Source organism: Elaeis guineensis, chromosome 7 (assembly GCF_000442705.2).
Source record: "Elaeis guineensis isolate ETL-2024a chromosome 7, EG11, whole genome shotgun sequence".
Taxonomy (NCBI): Eukaryota; Viridiplantae; Streptophyta; class Magnoliopsida; order Arecales; family Arecaceae; genus Elaeis; species Elaeis guineensis.
Genome location: NC_025999.2, coordinates 87,419,840 through 87,439,918, shown reverse-complemented (window position 1 = coordinate 87,439,918; position 20,079 = coordinate 87,419,840). Strand labels below are relative to the sequence as shown.

General features: G+C 38.2%; 2 protein-coding genes across 2 annotated transcripts; both read right to left on the bottom strand.

Annotated features, from left to right (window-relative positions):
* Positions 1-2,416: 2,416 nt before the first annotated feature.
* On the bottom strand, positions 2,417-10,416 carry LOC105048716 (eukaryotic peptide chain release factor subunit 1-3). Its single transcript, XM_010928136.4, has 2 exons — positions 10,260-10,416; positions 2,417-4,255 (listed from the first exon to the last, which is right to left on the bottom strand). The coding sequence occupies exon 2, from the start codon at positions 4,222-4,224 to the stop codon at positions 2,911-2,913; it is 1,314 nt and encodes a 437-aa protein (XP_010926438.1). The 5' UTR covers positions 4,225-4,255; positions 10,260-10,416; the 3' UTR covers positions 2,417-2,910.
* Positions 10,417-14,972: 4,556 nt separating this feature from the next.
* Positions 14,973-19,321, bottom strand: LOC140850760 (uncharacterized). The gene is given in 3 exon segments (XM_010928135.4): positions 14,973-15,322; positions 15,325-15,685; positions 17,066-19,321. Coding segments are annotated over 2 exon segments (492 nt in total). The 5' UTR covers positions 15,605-15,685; positions 17,066-19,321; the 3' UTR covers positions 14,973-15,110.
* Positions 19,322-20,079: the final 758 nt, after the last annotated feature.

Below are 20,079 nucleotides of genomic sequence, written 5' to 3'. Positions count from 1 at the left end.
CATTGGAAAATGCAAAGAAAGCTAGAAGCACTAGCCATTGAAGGAAGAGTGGAGGATTGAAGAAAAAAATCTAAAAATCCTAGATCTAGAAGTTGGACTGTAGAAGAAAACAGAGTAAAGATATTAGGATAGCATTGTAATCTCCAATCAGTCTTATATAATGACTATAATCACATAACTTTTTTTATAATATCATTTTTATCTTAATTTTTTTGTAAAATCTTTTTATTGAATAAATTTGAGAAGATATCACAACCAATGATTATATATATAATTTTATTGGAGATATTTTTATCAATTATAAATTATCACCATGCAGAAATTTATCAAATACCAATCTCCTATGATATTTATTTTATCTTCTCTCTTCAGAAAATAAATATGAGATCCACTAATTTTTTTACCATCTCTTTCTTCAATTTTTCATACTAAATATGATAATCTAATATGAAATTCATTTATTCATATCAGGATAACCTCAAATGGAATAATCACCCATTTTATAGTATAAGTCTGTTTTATTAATAATCTGCTGAAACAATAGGTCATGATAATAAGAGACCGGATGAGAACAAAATTGAGATTGTGATCGGTGGATCATGTAGAGCCTGAGATCATGTGCATTTGGGATCTCTCTTCAAATTGTGAACGCCAAGCCTAGCCATGGAGAGGGACAAAATCCAACGGGCTTAATATGTGGATCTCTTCCCAAAAAGAATAATGAAATTATTATAATTCTCTGGCAAAGAGAATCAAAGCTCGGTTCGTACATGTTTGACCCCTTTTGCTCCATGCTCGAATTAACGATGGAGGCATCCGAGGGTGTACCCACCAAGGATACACGACAAAAGGGGCCTGCTTTCTGGGGGAGGTTACAGCACTTGAGATTACAACACTTGAGACCCATAGTTTCCACGTCTGTCACTGGGGAGGTTACAACACTTGAGACCCATAGTTTCCACATCTGTCACTCTCCTTTTGCATCTCTCTCTCTCTCTCTCTTTCTCTCTCTCTCCATATATATATATATATATATATATATATATATATATATATATATATATATATATATATATATATATATTGCCTATTAGCTAATCATATCTGAAAAGGATTCACGGTTTTCTCCCAATGGCTTGCATGATTCAAGCCAGTGACAAGATTTAAAAGCAAGCCATGAAAGGTAGTCATGCGTCCTAGTCAGGGACTATTGAACTGGATGGTCAGGATCATCTGTGCAAGTGACAAGATTTAAAAGGTCAAGATCAAGCTGATAAAATCCAATATTTTGATCTTTTCTGGACAAAAATTAATTATAGATAGATAATTACCTAGTATTGCAAACTTAATATGTTTCTGATATTTTTGTCTATGAGTAATATAGCACAATAGACCTAAACATTGAAATTTTATAGTCACCAGTGTAATTAACCAATATCTCAGAGGGTTTAAGAAAGTTTAGAACACTCAAATTTTAGATGCCCAATATATAATTTAAAAAACAACAGATTAGTAACTCCAAGTGCTGTCATATTCTTTACATGTTCTTTTGTCAGACTTCTTTTTTCCTTCCAGTCTGTTTGGTTACAAGAAATTCTATGGAAAAGGAAAAGAGAAAATATAATTATTTATTTATGACAAAGTTTTTTTTTCTTTTTGAGAAATTTAACAATAAGCATTTCCAAACTTATCAATTTTATATTGAAACAAAAAAAAATTACAGATAATTTTTTCTTTCCCCAGGAAAACAAGTTTTTCGCAAAGCTCTGCTTACAACTAAATAGATAAGCCCCTCTAGCACAATGGTCCTTTAGGCTGCCCTCAGCCGGAAAGGAAGCACAAATCAGAGGCTTACCAAAACTTTGCATCATACATTAATCTAGCAGATATTCCTCAATTGGATGGGATTCCTTAAAACTGAATTTCTTGCACAATTCAAATGGTGATCCCTAGTTAAGAAATTCAATTAGTTTACATGCTTATCATATCAAAGCATTAGCTGAATGTGTAGAATATATTTAGTGCTAAGAATTCAGAAATTCAAACAAATAGGAAAACCCATTCAGACTTTTCAGAATCAACTCCACCAATCACCAACTGTATTTCACATCCACAACAGATGGAGAACTCCTACAGCCTTCTTTTTCCAGCAGCAGATGGATGCCTCATCTGATTGGTGCAGAGAGCACACCCCAATAGGCATCCACATTTTTACAGCTCTATAAGTTCCTAAAAATACCATATCGTGATTCAAAAAACCAAGTACAAATGATCTTGAGGAAGAATTATGTACTTGTGCTCATCATTTCCCATCATTACTTCTAAGATGGCAGACCTGGTTGCACAAAAACCCTACGTATTGTAGCATGCTTAAGATAAGAATTTAACATACTTGAGCAACATAATTCATCAGGAATGACACTCAAGCACAAATTAACTAATTGCAAAGTGTTTAAGTTTAAAGTGAACGCTCAGTCAAGCAACTCCGGTAACAGAAATCATGGCGACAGACACTAAACAAAATAGAACAGAATGAAAGTTGCCAATGTGCCTTGAGACCTATATGAAGAGACCAAACAAACCACAGGTAACCACAAAACCTCTTTCAGCACCACAATCACAAAGAAATCTTGGGTTTTCGTGAGTTTTAAATCAAGCTGGCCAACCAAATATTAACTTGTAATTCATGAATGCTGCTCTGCTTCTGAAAGTATGAAGCACCTATGTCTTGCTGCTTACAAAACTTGAGCAATACCACATGCAACAGTCTAGTATGCAACCATGCTTAGGTGATAAACAAACTCTTGATAGCTTATGGAGGAATCATGCAAAATTGAACAAAACTAGGTGCAAATGATGGCAATTGCAGACATTCCCAGGGCCATCTCTGCTGATGGGTTGAGCTGATTCCTAATCAGAGTCGTCGAACACCTCTCCATCATCAGACAGCTCATCAAACGACCTTATATCAAGCTGGTAACGCAAGATTCCACCAATGCCACCAAACCCTCTGCAGAACTGTGAGCCCTCCTGAGATTTGTTGGTAACAAACTCGAGGGTGCAACCAAAACGCTTGTATTCATTGGCAAACCACTCAAGCAGGGAAGTTTTGTCCTGCACCTCTAATTCAGCATTTGAAGCCGGATCACGGAAGTTGTTCTGGTCAGCTTCTTGATCCTTGTTCAAATGTTTTATGATGATTTCTCCAGTAACGCTGTTCTTCAACACATATCTGTTGATATCCAGATTTTCCCAAACAATCAAGGTCTCCACAGCACCCATTTCAAGAGCTTTAAGAGTATCATCCACACCAAAAACATACTTCCCAGTGTCTTGGCTTATTTCCTCAAAATACTTCCCAATCAATTTCTTTTCCTGTATAAACTTCACATTTGATAGAATTTCCGCAGACAACTCAATGGCCTGATTGAAGCCATTCTCTCCTCCATAAGAAACATCAACTACATTAAGTATTTTGGCCTGAAGACGTGGATCAAACATGTCCGACTGGCTTAATTCTGTTTTAAAATCAGCAGAACCAGCCAGAATTAGCCCAGCAACATTCGGCTGACTTGTAGCTGGATTAATGAAGAATTGGGTGGCAAGCTCAGCTGTCTTTCGCACATAGTTATGACGCTTCTCCATCCGAAGCCGAGCAAATCGTAGTGCTGATTGCCCTCCTCGTCCATGCTTCTTTGGAAGGTCCACAGTGAATTTGTGAAGCACCTCACGTGTGTTGCCGCTCAAAGTGCCAAAAAGTGTTCCATTTCCATCCATAACTATGAATCCAAACTTATCATCAGATTCCAGAAGTTCATTTAAAGCCTCAGTATGAAACTTGTTATCACAAAGATATAGTGATGCATTAATGGGTTTGAATGGCTCAAAATCTATAGTTACCTTCTTTTCTTTTCCATCCTCTGTAACTATGGTTCCAGTATACAGAACCAGCCCATTGGGAGGAACCTTGTTATAAAGCTTGAGCCTCTGCTGTGCTGAGGTAATGGCAGCCAGCACAGACTGCCGATTGACTCTACTTTTAATGTTTGAAGCAGTTCCATATTCATCACCCAACATCTTGGTGACTCGAGAGATTTGATCTCGTGGTGGCATTATAAGAGAGATCATGCTTGTACCATTTCCTCTTGCAGATTCCAGTGCCTTAATCAATTTCTTAATCTTCCATATCTCAATATTCTTATCAGTTTCATGACCATCTGCCATTTTAGGAAACTTCTAGCACACCAAAGAGAGACTGATTTACCAGCACAAAACAACAAAAATACCACAGGAACAGTGTAAGAATCTGGTGCAAATGGTGAAAAAAAAGGTAGAAAGAAAAGTAGTATAGACAGTAAATAGGCTTGCCAATAATACAATGAGTTGTCCAAAGTTAGGTGCATGTTTATTTAACATAAAATATTGTGATTCCTCGATATGCTATACATATCAAGGTTTATATCCCGGTGGGATGGATGGCATCCTGGTCATCCCATTTCGTTCCTATAAGAAAACGAGACTGGGACTAGGACGGGACTCCGAAACCCATCCATGCGAGGAGAGAAGAAGACAGGAAAGAAAGAAAAAAAGATGAAAGGTAAAAAGTGAAAGGAAGGAAGGAGAAAGAAGAAGAAAAAGGGAAAAAAGAAAAGGGAATGCTTCACTCCAAAGTCCAAATAAAACAGCATATTGAGTTACATGAAGAGATGGCAATCTTTCACTGAACTTCTCAACGGTAAAGTATACTCATTGTCTTCGTGCATTGTCTTCTTATCTATCCACCTGTTTTTCCTTGCTTATATTGGGTCATCAAGGATTATATACATATCGCATGTTTTATTGTAGGTCTCTCTAGATGTTGGGGCTTAAGGTGTTTCCAACCCTAATTTAAGAATTAATATCTTCAAATCCTACTTTACTTATAGAAAAATACTTTTCCTCCCCAATAACTCTCTAGAAATAGCTGCAACTAATTTTTAATGAACAAGTGCAAAGTTGGCATTTCAGCCCCAAATTAATAAGCAAACCCCCCATTGCACTAATAATCAGGTTTATGCCCTCTCCAAGATGTTCTTGGTGATCTTGATGCAAGAGTTAGTTTTTAAGGTGATCTAGATGGCTTTTTATAAAGAATTTTAGGGGAATCAAATCTTGCTATTTCACGAACCTCTTGTCATCTTTGGCTACGAAGGAATTTAGAAAAGTCTTAGCTACAGTTAGAGAATATAGAAAGGCGTTTAAGCTATAAATATGGCTCTAAATAGTATTTTCCAACAGAATCTTGAGTTGTGTTGGAGAAATTCTAGGTTCTGGCCTCTTGTCCACTTCTGCATCATCCACCCTACTCTCCTCTCTTTAGGTTTAATAAGGTTTTTAAGAGTAAACGTCTCGGCCATTGTGATAGGTGGTTGAGACAAAGAGGGGCCAAGAATCCAAGATCTCAGTTTGCTTTGGTTAATATGAAAAGATGGGCAAAACAGGGAAAAAGCAAAATATTTAGGCCAAAATTTTAGAACCAGATATTTCAAAATCTCGGCTAATATAGTAAACAAAATATTTATGACCGTTTAAGACAATAATTTAAATAATTAATAATCAAAAATTGATTCTAAACTGCAAAGACCGCTAAGAAAATCTTGGCTGATAATTTAATATAAAATCATCTAATATAACTGTATATACCAGTTTATATCACCCAAGCTAACATGAGCCCGCATTGATTACACCATAATGGTGATACAAACCAATTGGTAGAGACATTAAATTTTTTTTTTACAAAAAAAAGCCTCACATTGTGGATATGATCACCCCCATAGCATGACTTTGTTTCCTTGGCAGCCTTTTTTACGAAAAAAGGAATTTCAGAACTTTATGACCAATGATTCTAATCTTTTCAATCACTCTCACTAATTTTAGTAGAAATATAAATAAATAAAGAGATGGAAAACATCATGTCTATAGCCCAAAAGAACATAAATTTCGAATCCTATAGGGGGAAGAAAAAGACCTGCTGCTGTCTTTTTCTTCGATTCGGGCCGGCTCTCTCCAAAGATATTCTGGGTATTTGTGAGTATATGCCTAGCTCAATCTGATTTTGCTAGGTGTACTGGCCTATCCCATAAATTCCATAGGATTTTGGGCCCAATCATCCAAATAGACCCTTAATGAGATCCTCTGTTTTCCTGCCACATCCGACGCAGTCCCATAGGTGCCCTCCATCTCTCTTCCCTTCTTACTTTTATTTTTTTCTTTATTTTTCTTTTTTTTTGTTTCTTTGAATTTCCTTCCTTTCTTTCTTGCCTCCCTTCCTATCTTTGTTTCTATTCTACACTGCTTTATTTCTTTTTTCTCCTTTTTTTATTTTCTTTCTTCTTTCCTTCCTTTCTTTATTTTTTACACCCTTCCTTTCTTTGTCTCCTTTTTCTTCCCCTTTCCTTCACTTCATTCTTTTCTTATTCTTTTACTTTCTTTCTTTTTTCTTCTTCTTTATTTCTTCCTTTCTTTGTCTTTTTCTCCCTTATTTATTTCGTTTCTTTTTTTTTTCTTCCCTTTTCTTTCTCCATTTCTTCTTTCTTTCCCCATGTGGATGGGCTTCAGATAGAGGTGGCAATTAGGTCGGATGGACTAGATATAGGTTGGATCCCATATAGGATAGATCAAAAATTCATTAACCCAAACCAAACGATTTCATTAAGTGGATCGAAAATCCAAATCAGAACTTAATCATTTTATTAAACAAGTAACCTAACACAATTTACAATAATTTGAATAAGTTAAATAGGTTAAATGGGTTAAGCATTACCAACCTCGGTTCTAAAACCCCCTTCCATCCCAGTTCCTCTTTTTTTATCCAAGAGGATTACCAGACTTGATGTAGATCACTTTGATTACTAAGAGTAGGGCTGGATAGGATCCAGAAGTGTTCTGTCATATTAAAAAACCAAATCGTATATCAACCTTTCGAAAGCCATAACATGGTCATACGACATCCCATTAAGATGATCTTTTTTTTTTCTAAATTTCAAATCGGGTAATTTTTTAGATCTACGACTTAGCAACAAAATTCTGTTTTTTGGGCCCCAAAACGGCCCAATCAAACCATAATTTTTTTTTCTAGAAAGATTTTGATCGAATATATCTCTTAATCCAAGAAGAATTAGATAGAGCAAAAAAAAGCAAAATTGATATGAGAGTTGAGATCTATCTTCGATAGGATTTTTTTTTTTTTATGTTTTCTACCAATCATGCCCATTTTTGGAAAGTTAGTTTTATTCGAGCTAAGAAAGGAGTCTTAGTTTAATTTGAGCTAAGAAAGGAGTCCAATTACAAAAGACGGACCTTTCTATTATAAATAGAAGCTATGTACCTCAAACTTTTGGATCCATGGATGATCAAGGAAAGAGAAGAGGACCTAAAACCTACTTTCGTCAATTTTGCACCTTTTGCCTAGATTTCTTTTGAGAGATTCAAGCAAAGCAAGTGGAGAAAATTCTTCTTTCTCCTAATTAGATTAAGTTGATATCAGAGCTTTGATCCTTTGTATATATAGGAGCCTTAGCTTATGGTCCTAATGTGCGAACAATACAAGTAGTCAAAAACAAAAAAGCTATCCGTGATTGAAGTAAATTGAATGACAAAGGAGAATATGGATGCTAGCTCGACCTTGATTGATGAGATGAAGGAACGGCTCCCACAATTAGAGGAGAAGATTGTCCAACTTACCAAGATCATGTCTCAATTGGCAATGCTTTCAACATAAGCACTCGCAACTCTTATAGTGAAATTGTCTCCCATGTCTGGAGACAAAGATTTATCGTCTAATAAAGAAGAGCAAGGTCAGAAACCATTTTTAAGCAAAGGTAAGTGGTTCAACCGTGCAACAAGAAAGCTAGTATTTTTCCACATTCAGTTTCAATTTAGCAAGAGCTAAATCTCCTAAAAGGGAAAGCTCTAATCGAGAAGGACCATCGGACTTTATATGAACCACTTTGACCACTATAAGTAAGGCTGATATGGTTTAGAAGGGAGATCTATCACATTTGGAAATTGAATTGCATGCCAAACTTTCAAAGATTATAATTTGGTCATACGACATTCAAGTGAGAACCTTTTTTCAAATCACATAATTTTTTGAGATCTATAACTTAGCACCAACCCTCTAAGAGATTAAAACGGACTGAGAATTTATCATTTGGGCTCCAAAATGGGTTTATCAAACCAAAAATTTCCTTTTCAGGACAGACTTTGATCGGATGTATTTTCCATCCCAAGAAGAATTAGATAGATAGATAAAAGACGAAATTGATGCATGAGTCGAGATCTACCTCCTATAGAATTTTAGTTTTTTCATATTTATTTTCACTACTCATGTTTATTTTTGAAAAGCTAGTCTTATTCGAATTAGGAGAGAAATTAGACTAGAATTGTGAAAGATAGACCTCACTATTATAAATGGAGGCTATGTACCTCAATTTTTGGATAAATAGATGACCAGTGAAAGTAAAGAAGACATAAACCTTATTTTTGCTAATTTTTCCCCTTTTTCTATTTTTTTTAAGAGATTCGAGTAGAGCAAGTTAATGAAATTCTTCCTTTTCCCCGATCTGATCATTTTTTTCATAGAAATAAAATGGGATGACAGGAACACCCTCCATCCCACTAGATTCTGAAACCCTAGCACAAACAACAACAATACTTAAAATACTCTACTTCAGAGCAAATATTATATAGTAACCAAAAATAGAAAAAAAGAAAAAAAAAGGTTTAAGACTCTGAATGTACAAGACTTTTAAACCACCACCTAATAGATTATAACCTTGTCCCAACTACATGAAATGGCTCCACTCCCAATAGGTAAATGAAATTAAACATATCAAAGTAATATAACAATGAATCCCACAAAGACGAGATCTAAAATCTTTGAAGACAATTCATATATTCTTGCATGAAAACCAAACGAATAGAAGAAGCTGCAGAATGAAATGCAAATTTATCAAATATAAACCAAAGAAAGAGCCAATTGTGGGAGGAAAAAAAATCCAAATACGAAACATCAGATTAGAAAAGTACCTAGAAGCTATAAATAAGGATGGAGGACAAAATGAACAATAGCTGAAAGCAAAAATGAGAGGGCGGAAGAAAAGAGAAATGGAGCAGCAGTGGGGGGGAGAGAGATCAAGTCGTAGCTCAAAAATTTTAAAATTAGAAGTTTATTTAGCTTCATTCTCATACAAGTAGCATGCATACATGGAGCTATATTTGGAACCTAAATCTTTAAATACAAATTCATATTAGTTCCTAGAAAAATCTAGAACTACTTCTGAAAAAGTGACAATAACAATAACAAATAGGGCAAAAAAAAAAAAGTGAATTTAAAACCCCAAATTTATCGACTATAAAGAAAGAGCTGCATACATATTATAGTCCTAACCCGCACATGGGCTCAATTGCAAAGTTACTAATTCTCCCACATCTTATATACCACATTGGCACATTCCATTAGACCCTAGACGCCAATCCCAGAAATCAAAATAATTCCAACCTTATAAACCCTGTAGAAACTTCCAAATTAAAAAGATCTTCATTCCTAGGAACACTAAAACTACATCAATTCATCATAATATCCATACAAACCCAAAACTAAATGCGTCAGACAATAAACCCGTAAACGCCTCTTTTTTTAACCCTTAAACGCCTCTTTTTTTTCTTTTTTTTTTTTTAAATAGTTAGGAATCTGGTGCACCGACCACACAATCTCAACGATCTCAGGGATTATGTCAAACCATCACAAAATCCATAAAATAGCAATAGCATAAATAAATAAATAAAATAAAATAAAACCTAAAATCATCAAACCAGACAACCGTTTGGCACCTAAACCGCTAAACCCTAAACTCTCGGTATTCCGTAGCTACTCGAGATCTGATGTAACAACAGTCATGAACTAAAGATTCTTCCGAAGAAATCAACTAAACTAAACAAGTATCCAAAGAAAGATAAGAAAATAAACCCAAAATCTACATCTGAACAATTCAAAATCCGGAACAGATCCTAAAACGTCAAGCGACCACTCATCTTTGCATCTAGATAGCGAAATCCGAGAATAACCCATCATTAGCAGCTGCAAGTCTGGTGTATAAACTAAGCTAGAAATTCTTCGGAAAGACAGATACGATCGGAGAGAAAAACGAACCAAGAATTGACTGCGAAACAAACCGAAGACCTTAAAACAGATCGGTTGAGAGAAAGAGAAGGATTACCGGCGAGGAAGGGCGCTGACTGCCGTCAAAAGAACGCGAGATCCGACGGGTTTCCTTTTCCCTTTCTTTGTCGGATCCGAAAAGAGGAGGACGGATGAGCCTTCTCGTTCCTTTTCTCCACGTCATTGTCCGCACTCCAGCTTCGAGTTCCCGAAATGCCCCCAGGGGTCCAATGGCATGCCCTAACCTCGCTGAGCACGGGAGACGCGAAGTTGAAAACTATGTCGGCAGAGCGTCTGCCGACTCCCCGCTTTGCTCCGTCGCTCGTTGGGACATGTACTGCAGCGGAGGCCTTTGTCATCTTCCTGTCTAAATAGACGGTTTGTTAGCAACAGTTACATCTTGCAGGGCTTTTTTTTTTTTTTTTTTTCTTTTTTTGAGTGTACGTCTTGCAGGGTTAAACGTAAGAATATACACAAACCACACGCACAAACATGGGAGCACATAAATGGTGATTTTTCCATCGTACAAGCTAAGTGTTAGAACATGATTAACTAAAAAAGAGTAACAGGAATTCATAAATCCGAGGTCAGATTGGCTCAATTTTAAAACCAGAGCTAAGAAGGAAATGGAAACAAGAACCATAACCACTGGAACCTCCATCTCCACCGTCCCTCCGATGAGAGGAAGATTACACTAGAAACATTTATCCATCCCAGCAATTTCCACACACTGATGCTCTCGTCAAACGCAAGCTCCCATCCCATTTCGACAGAACCAAGAGTCAGAAGCCACCTTACCTTTACCCTCGCTTCTCAGTTCTCCTCCAACTCCGTGGCTCCGAGAGAAAGGAGAAGTATGTCTTCGTTCTTTTTCTCGCCCCACGATTATTCGATTCGGACTTCCACTAATTAAGCTAGGAAACGATTAAAAGAAGGTGGCGCCTTTTTGGCCGTGGGACTTCTTGTTCTCGAGGGAGAGTTCGAGGTCATAAGTGACTGTCATTGGTCATGCATAAGGACTAACAATCCATAAGGTTTAGGTCTCGGATCTAACTAAATTCTTAGATAGTTATTAGCAAAATAGACAGTTTAGCAAAATTTGATAAATACCTAGAACAACTAGTTTGAAGAGGTGTTTGGTTGGGAGGAGTGAAGGTCTGAAATTAGAATTCAGAATGGATGACTTCTATTCCAACCGTTTGATTGAAAAGAATCCCATTTCGATTCTGATTTTAGAGTAGAATGAGAATGGCTCAATCTATATAGAACTCAATCCCTACTCTTCTCTATGGATTCAAATTTTCATTTCAATTTTGATTCCGATTTCGATTACGAACCAAACACTTCGAAGGATTTGATCATTCCGATTTTTATTCCCAATCCGATTTTGGTTACGAATCAAACACCCTCTGAATTTTTAATGATAGATGGAAACTAACTTTGGTCGATTTGGCTTGGTAGCAAATCCTTATCTGGTCCAACTTGATTCTACCCTTGAACCCAACCATGTAATGTTGCCCGAGCACATGGATTGGCATCTATACATAAGCTGTTCAAGGAATATGGTATATTACAACTTCTTGTAACTTGGAATTCTGAATGCAGTTCATCACAATTTAAACACTATATGACTGTCTGTAGCAAAAAAAAAAAAAAAAAAACAGCTAGCCAACAGCTCTTGTAGTAGGTCCTGATACTCTCAACGAGAAAGGTTCACGACAAATAGCATAAAAACGAAGTGCCATGCTGACTCCCCTTCTCCACCAGTATACTCCATTCCATGACCCGGATGGCGGGGATCCGTTGGATTATCATGCGGTCCTTTTTGGAACCAGACTATGAGGAGAACAAGTCCCTTCAGACTTCTCAATCGGCAAGAGAGGTGTTAGGAAACGCCAATCGTAAAACCCCTATAAAGGATTGCATTAAAGAGATGAATGATAACAAGTAGGACAAACTCGGGCCACACCCTATTTGTCACGGTTTAAAACAGGTATTTTCTGGCCAGTGGCCCACCGGGGTGATGCCGTTGTGCTTGTTAGTGACATCGTGGACTCGTTTCGTTCGTGAGAAGTGGGGGGAGAAAAATGGTAATTCTTAAAAATGAAAGGGAGTCTCTCTCTGTCTGGTTAGAATTTTCAAAAAAAAATAAAAAAAAATTTTCTCATAAAAAGATATATTTCATAAAAAAATATAAATTTATGGAGGAAATGATTTTAAATTTTTTTGTGAAATGAAAATTAATAATTTTTTTGAAAATATTCTTTTAATATTATCTTTATAAATATTGATATATTAATAATTATATTAATATTATATTAATACATATATTAATATAATAAGTTATTATGATCTAATATTATATTAGTATTATATTTATATTAATATAAATATTAAATTAATATTTGTATAGAAATTTGGAGAAAAAAAATATGATTTTACATATATTAAGGACATAATAGATATTTTATATAATTTTTTAAAAAAAATAGATAATCAAATATAAATCATTATGAAATAAATTATATTGTCATGAGCAACCAAACATACCAAAGCTATATCTCTGAATATTACATTCACAAGAAGTAGTTTTTTAAGAAAAAAAGTTCTTTCCACGAATAAAATGAGTTTTATGAGCCACTTGTGCTCGGAAGCTTTAGCTGACCAAAATTAGATTATATTACCAACAAAAGCAAGGCATTACTTGGATGGTAATGAATCGCAGAACACTGGCAGCCATTTGCACGATTCCTTTTTGAAGTGTAACAGAATTGTAAAATTAATCTGGGCCATCGTAGATCCACACCTATCTACTTTATCATTTTTTTTAGTTTCTTTAGAGAATAATAGCATCACCTTTAGAATCAGTTGAAGAAAATTTAACCACCACCCAACGCCCAAAATACCAACCCCAAACTTTCTCCAAATAGAAGGTTGCAACCGCTAGGTATAGCCCTCTTGATGGATAATAACAAATTGGTATAACTGCCTCCGATATACACTTTGCCTGTTTCTCGTTTCATGTTATTGAGCAAAGAACACTCTGCATCGAGATCAATGGAGAGCTGAAGTCATGCGAAAAGAGTCAAGACATGGAGAAAGTGTCCTGCCACATAATTCATTTTTAGTTTCCCTTGCATGCTCGTAAGTGCAATAAGAGAAAGATGACCAACTCATAGAAAAGGTGGAACTATTAATGACCATTCCTTTCACATGCTTTTGATGGTCAATTCCCCGCTTTGCTTCAGCTTCGTGGAGATAAAATTTGAAAGAAGCGGGGGTGATAATCCATGATTCACCATGCTAGCTCTATAGAGATAGGGAGTGAAGGGAGGAGTATATAAAAGCCACGGCGGCTTCACCCTTTCGCTGCCACCCCTTGATTCACTCTATAGAGAGATTAATGTCCATATAGAGCTTACTTTTTCCAATCCATGAGTCGCATTCCTCCGAGACTCACTGCTACTTACTTCAATCTACATTAAAAGATTTAAAATTTTTTTACCTAAATAATATTATTTAAAAAAAATTATTAAAATAATATCATTTGTACAAAATAAAATCATCCTATGGTAGAACAACTTTATATGCTGACTCACCACAATCTACGATATGTGAAAGGAGAGTTAGTAAGTAGAGACCTGCTCTATGAAAGAGCGACTTATAAGATCGCCTGACGACTTAGGTGTGAAAACCAAAAAAAAAAAAAATCTAGATCCTTCCCTCCCCTCTCTCCATCACTTGGGAAAAAAAAAACTAAACCCCCCTCTCCCCTTTCTTCCGAAGTCATCCCTTCCTCTCCTCTCTCCCTCGATTCTTGATCCCCACCGCCCCTCCTCATGCGCCCTCTATAATAAGACCACTCTATAAATTGCTCTTCAATGGAACGAATCTCTACTTGCTAACTCTTCCTTTCATATATCTAACTCTTCCTTTCATATATCATAAATTGTGATGAGGTAGCACATAAAACCACTCTATCTTACGATCGATTTTATTTTGAACAATATTTTGATAAATAATTTAAAATAATATTATTTTGATAATTTTTTTAAAATAATATTATTTCAATAAAAAATTCAAGATTTGGTAATAAATATTTACCGATCTCACTCAACTTCTTTTTTATTATCCCTTTCATATGATCTTAAGACTGGGAGGCAGGTGATTGCAATTGCCCTGTCATCAGGCAGGGACAGATGTTAACCATTTAAAAAAAAAAAAAAACTGCATATTTCTAAGTAAAGAAGAAACAGAATTTTTTATACGCGCTTGAGACTACAGGATGCAGGTGATTGTAATATCCTTGTCATGCCGCTTCAACTGATACACATAGAGGTGGGTATGTAAACAGAGATACACACTACTTGCAACCAAAAAAAATAGAAACTCCAAGAACTCGAAACTGCAGTTTAGAATTCAAAAATCCATCAAAAATTTCTTACCAGATAGATCTGGTGCTGGTGGTCGTCTAAGCAGCAAATCACTAAAATTTAATGGCTGCACCAACTAGTGCTGACCATGATATATAAGCCTCATGTAGCACTGTAAGTAATCCAAAGGGTAAAAAGGAACTATTTAAGAAGTCCTAGAAGTAGCAGCAAGCTAAAATCCAGTGAACGGAAGACTCAGTCATGCACTCATACAGTCCTTTCTCTATTATCCAACAAAATGCAAGGCTAGAGGGGGGGTGCAGGGGGTGGATAGGGAACAACGTTTAAACTATGCTATAGCCCAGATCCAAGCACGGAAAGAATTTGTGACACTAGAGTTTATACCATTAGATGCTATTTTATTTTAGTAACTTTTGGACATTAACTGCAAATTCATAGCGAATAACTTACAAAAGTTCGTCCCATTAAGAAAGATGATACTGTAACATCCAAAAACATAAAAAGAAGAGGAAAGATCATACTGATTTCTTTGGTTCATCATTTTGCGGTTGAGGCTTCGCATCTTCTTTCTCTTCCATCACTTGTTTTATCCCTTCTTGATAACCTTCTATAAAGCTTTTAAGTGCATCTCTGTATGCAGAGGCGCGTGTCATATACACACGCTGCAGTGCAGGCCTTAAGGTCTCCATTCCACCTCTTGCTGCAACCGCAAGATCCTCCAATGTCGAGGTTCTCTTTCTTTAGATGCAGCTTTCTCCTCATGAGGCTTGCTATCATCCCCTGAATCCTTTTTATAGTCGTTCGGTCTGAGGTCAGGCCCAATATCCCGCACCCAGCTAGCTGCATAAAGCCTAGATGCTTCCTTCAAAACATACCACCGCTCTATCCACGTCAATTTCCGTCGTTTTTTGATATGCGGGGGATCAGGCAGAGAAGAAGGGAAAGCAATTTCCTTCAGATCGTAGCGAATATAATCATACAGTTTCCTACATACCACTTTTAGCTTCATACTACTGTGTAAACCTTCTCAAATCAAACCAAGAAGTATCCAAGCTCAAATCAAACCAAGAAGTGTCCAAACAACATGAACCTACATCAACCAAAGAGCAAAGGTTCACAAAAGATTGTACTACCTCTCCATCTTCACTTTTAAAGGTCGAGTGGTGATAATCTTCAAGTGAAGAAACAGTAGAATAAAGCTAGAGGAAGTAGGACCTAGAGCCAAAGTTGTAAACAAGGCCAACAACAGTTTATGAACAGCCAAGTAAATATAAGAACAAGAGACAAAATAGACCAAATCAAAAAAATTATCTTGTAAAAATTGCAAGCATCATTATCTGGTGCTATTAGTCCAAAGAAAGATCCTTTGTCTTGAAAACAATAAAGAAAGAATGTAGGCAGAGGTTTCTTCCTTTTGTCAAGAATCAAAAGGGCTTTCCCTCGTTCCTCTCGAAGAGTTCCCAGAGGTTCTATCCTTCTCAATACAGATCTCACTAAAAAAAAAAAGGGCACAAGCTTGACCATTTCATTCTTTCACCGATAATACAATTCATCAATATTTCTTAGCAGAATCTAGAATTGCTTGTTAAAAAGTAGTATTAATGATAACAAAGAGGACAAAGAAAATGTGGATTAAAAACACCAAAAATATACCAACGATAAAGAAAGAGCTGCATGCATATTATAGTGCTAACCCACAGATGGGCCCAAATTCAAACTTACAAAAAATTCAATCCTTCCACATCTTATGTACCACATCGGCGTATTCCATTAAACCCTAGAATACCAATTCCAGAGATCAAAATATTTCAAACCTTATAAACCGTGTCCAACCATCCAAATTCAAAATATCTTCATTCCTAAGAACATTAAAACTATATCAATTCATCATAATATCCATACAAACCCAAGATTGAGTACCTCAGACCATAAAACCCTAGAACACCTTTTTTAGTAGTTAGGAGTCTGGTGTCACAACCACAAAAATCTCAACATTCACAAGGATTATATCAAACCATCACAAAATCCACAAAATAACAAAAATGAAAAAGACTAAAACCATCAAACCAACCAACAATCTAGCACCTAAACTGCTAAACCCTAAAATCTGGGTGTCCAGTAGCTACCTGAAATCTGATGTGACAACAGCCATGAACTAAAGATTCTTCCAAAGAAAACAACAAAACAATATCCAAAGAAAGAGAAGAAAAGAAACCAAAATTCTACACCTGAGGAATTCAATATCCAGAACAGGTCCTGAAAACATCAATCAACCACACATCTTTGCATCCAGATAGCAAAATTCAAGAACAACCCATCATTTAGCAGCTAGAAATCTGATGTACAAATGGCCATAAAACTCAAAGCCCTTTGGGAAAACAGCTTCAATCGGATATAAAAACGAATCAAGAATTGACCGCAAATCAATCGGAGACACGAAAAGATATCGGATATGGGAGAGAAAGATTACCAGCAAGAGTGCTGACAGCCGTCAAAAGAAGGCAAGCCCCGAAGGGTTGCTTCTTTCCCTTCTTTTTTGGGATGAAGATGGATGAGTCTTCTCGTTCTCTTTTTCCTCCCCATCACTGTCTGCACTCCAGCTTCGAATCCCCAGGACACACCCTAACATCGTTCGCAGCAAGGGGTCGTAATTTCAGACCTGGAACGAACCCGATGTCGGTAAGGTTAGGGGGAGGGTTCTGGTTAGCCAATCCCAACCTACTAATTGGTTCAGATGTGCCACTCAACACATCTAGGGATGGCAAGGATACCCGCAGAATTTACCTTGGATTTCTATTGGTCCAACCAATCTCTGATTCTCAGCATGACTCCTGCCCAACCTTTCAAAAGAATTAGACCACCTTCCATCTTACAAAGATGATGTTCAAGAAGTCAGGAAAACGACATGTTAAACCAGGAGCCCTAGTCTTTGACTCTCTCATTCTGTGGTGGCCGGTGCAAGCTACTATGACACACATTTAGCCCTTGGAGTTGAATAGCGAGAGAAAGGCCTTGTTCATGCCAAGATTTGAAATCCCATGGGATGGGGGTGTCCCGATTTTGGCTAGAACGGGATGCCCCGCGTCCCACCCCATCCCGGTCAAGCATCCCGGTACACGTTTTTTTTTATTTTTATTGATAAATTTTGATCCGACCCTTTCAACGCCAACCCCATCATCCCATGCAATGTTTTGTTTGTCATTTAATTTATATATTATTTTATATATTATTCTGAATAAAATTGGACCGTCGCAAATCCCACGGTGGATAACATGCCACGCCACACTACCTCTTGTATTTCACGGATTCCTGATTGCGCACTACCCACCGTGCATATGCTTCGGGATTTGCCCTGTTCACTTGGTACATGCAATAATTTCTCCCTAATCTTGTCCCACAGCTCTGAACACGCCACGGTATTCCTAAGTTATCCATGGTGCACGATCGAACGGCCTCGAAACCCCTTTCCTTCCCCTCCGCGCCAAGCGATCAAGATTCTTCTTCCCCTCCGCATCGAGCGACCGAGACTCCTCCGCTCCTCTCTCCTTCGGTCTTCCTCCTCCGTCTCGGTTTGCTTGCCGTCGACATCCTCCCCTCTCCTCTCCCTCCTCTCTTCTCTATCCTGAGGTGTCCTCCATCCGGCGTGCCCGTGCTTCCTCCGACGACGATGCTGATGCCGACGCACCAACGGAGAAAGGAGAAGTCGGCAAGGTTAGTATGGTCTTCTCCTTCATTCCTTTCCCCTTCCCAGTGGCGAATGGGCCATTCTCCCTCATCATTGGCATCCGGCAACGAAAGCCCACACTAGGGCTCGATCGGGACGATCGTACCAGCACCTGATTTGAGTGGGATGAAGCTGAGATGGCCGGGATGGAGGCCGGACAAGCGTTTCGGGGTCCCGCACTCGTCCCTGATGTCGGAAACTCAAAGGAACAAGATGGGACAGTAAGGACGACCCCCATCTCGTCGCGACTTAAATCATTGGTTTATGCATCGTTCAAAAAGGTAGAACTTAGCCTAGTGCAAGTCTCACACCATGGATTTGCTATCATATTCATATTATCATTAGAACAAAACTATATAAATTGAAAATTTTGTAGCCAAGGAAGAATCCTTTCAATCAAAAATCCCCAAAGCCTACAAAGGATCATGCTTCTATCGAGATTAAGATCTCAAAACCTCAAAGACCAACTCACACAAAATCCAATATGCTCGAGAAAACACCCAAACCGGAATCTAAGAAATCCCTCCGATCTCCTTCAGGTGCTCTCCGCCCCCACAGATCTCCAAAAAAGAGAATGAAATGAAAAGAAAAATAAGCGAAAACAAAAAAAATGATCAATCTATATGTGAAAAGGTCTTACCTTTCAGTTTTTGCCTTCTCTCCTTTGTTTTCGTTGATTTTTCCTATGTTTTCACCCTATTTTTCCTCTGTTTTTTTTTTCCTCCATCCACAGGAGCCCTAGTTGGGTTGGTGGTTTGGAGCGGCCGGACAGGCAAGCTTAGACGATGGCTAGGGGTTTTGTTTTGGTATTCATTTGCAAGAGTTTAAAGCATATAAATATATTAGGATAAATTACAAAAATCTCTCGAAGGATGAATCTAAATTACAATACATCCACTTAATTTTACTGCGGTACTCTTTTATATTATTTTTTTATAAAAACTATTTAAGATATTATACATAATTATTTTTTATATATTTTATTTTTTTTAAAAAAATTTAATATTTTCTTTTCTTTCTTCTTCCTCCCCGTGCCTTCTCTCCGCCTACCGTCCCCCAACACAACACCACCCCCTCCCTTCCCCCCACCCCCGACTGGCACGGCTCCTCCATCCTCTTCCCCCCTCCCCACGCCACCAACACCACTCCTCCCCCCCTCCCCGCCCTCCCGACTCCATCCTCTTCCCCCCCTCCCCACACACTACCACACCCTCCCTGTCAGTGCAGCTCCTCCATCCTCTTTCGCCCCTCCTTATGCTCTACCTCCCCCAGTGGCCCACGGCTTCTTCGCACCAACATCCTTCCCCTTAACACCAACCCCCCCTCCACGTGGCCACAGCTTCTCCCAACCCCCCTTGGATGGCCCGGCAGCTTCTTCACGCTCCACCCACCCTCGCAGCCAGCAGCTTCTCCGCGCCCCTACCTCCCATGGCTGGCAACTTCTCCGCGCCCCTTCCAGCTTCCCCGTGCACCCCCACCCCTACGGCCGGCAGCTTCTCCGCGCCTCCACCCCTGCGGTCGGCAGCTTCTCCGCATGCCTCCGCCCCTGCGGCCAGCGGCTTCTCCACACCGGCCGCTGCTCTGCGCTCCTCCCCTCTGCTCCCCCACCCCCCAACGGCCCACGGCTTCTTCGTGACGCCACCGCCGCCCCCCACCTCCAGAGCCCGTAGCGCTCCCCCACCCCAATAGCCTGAAGACACCAGCGCCCCCCCCCCCCTCCCCTTCGGTGGCCCATGAAGAAGAAAGAGAAGACTTTTTGA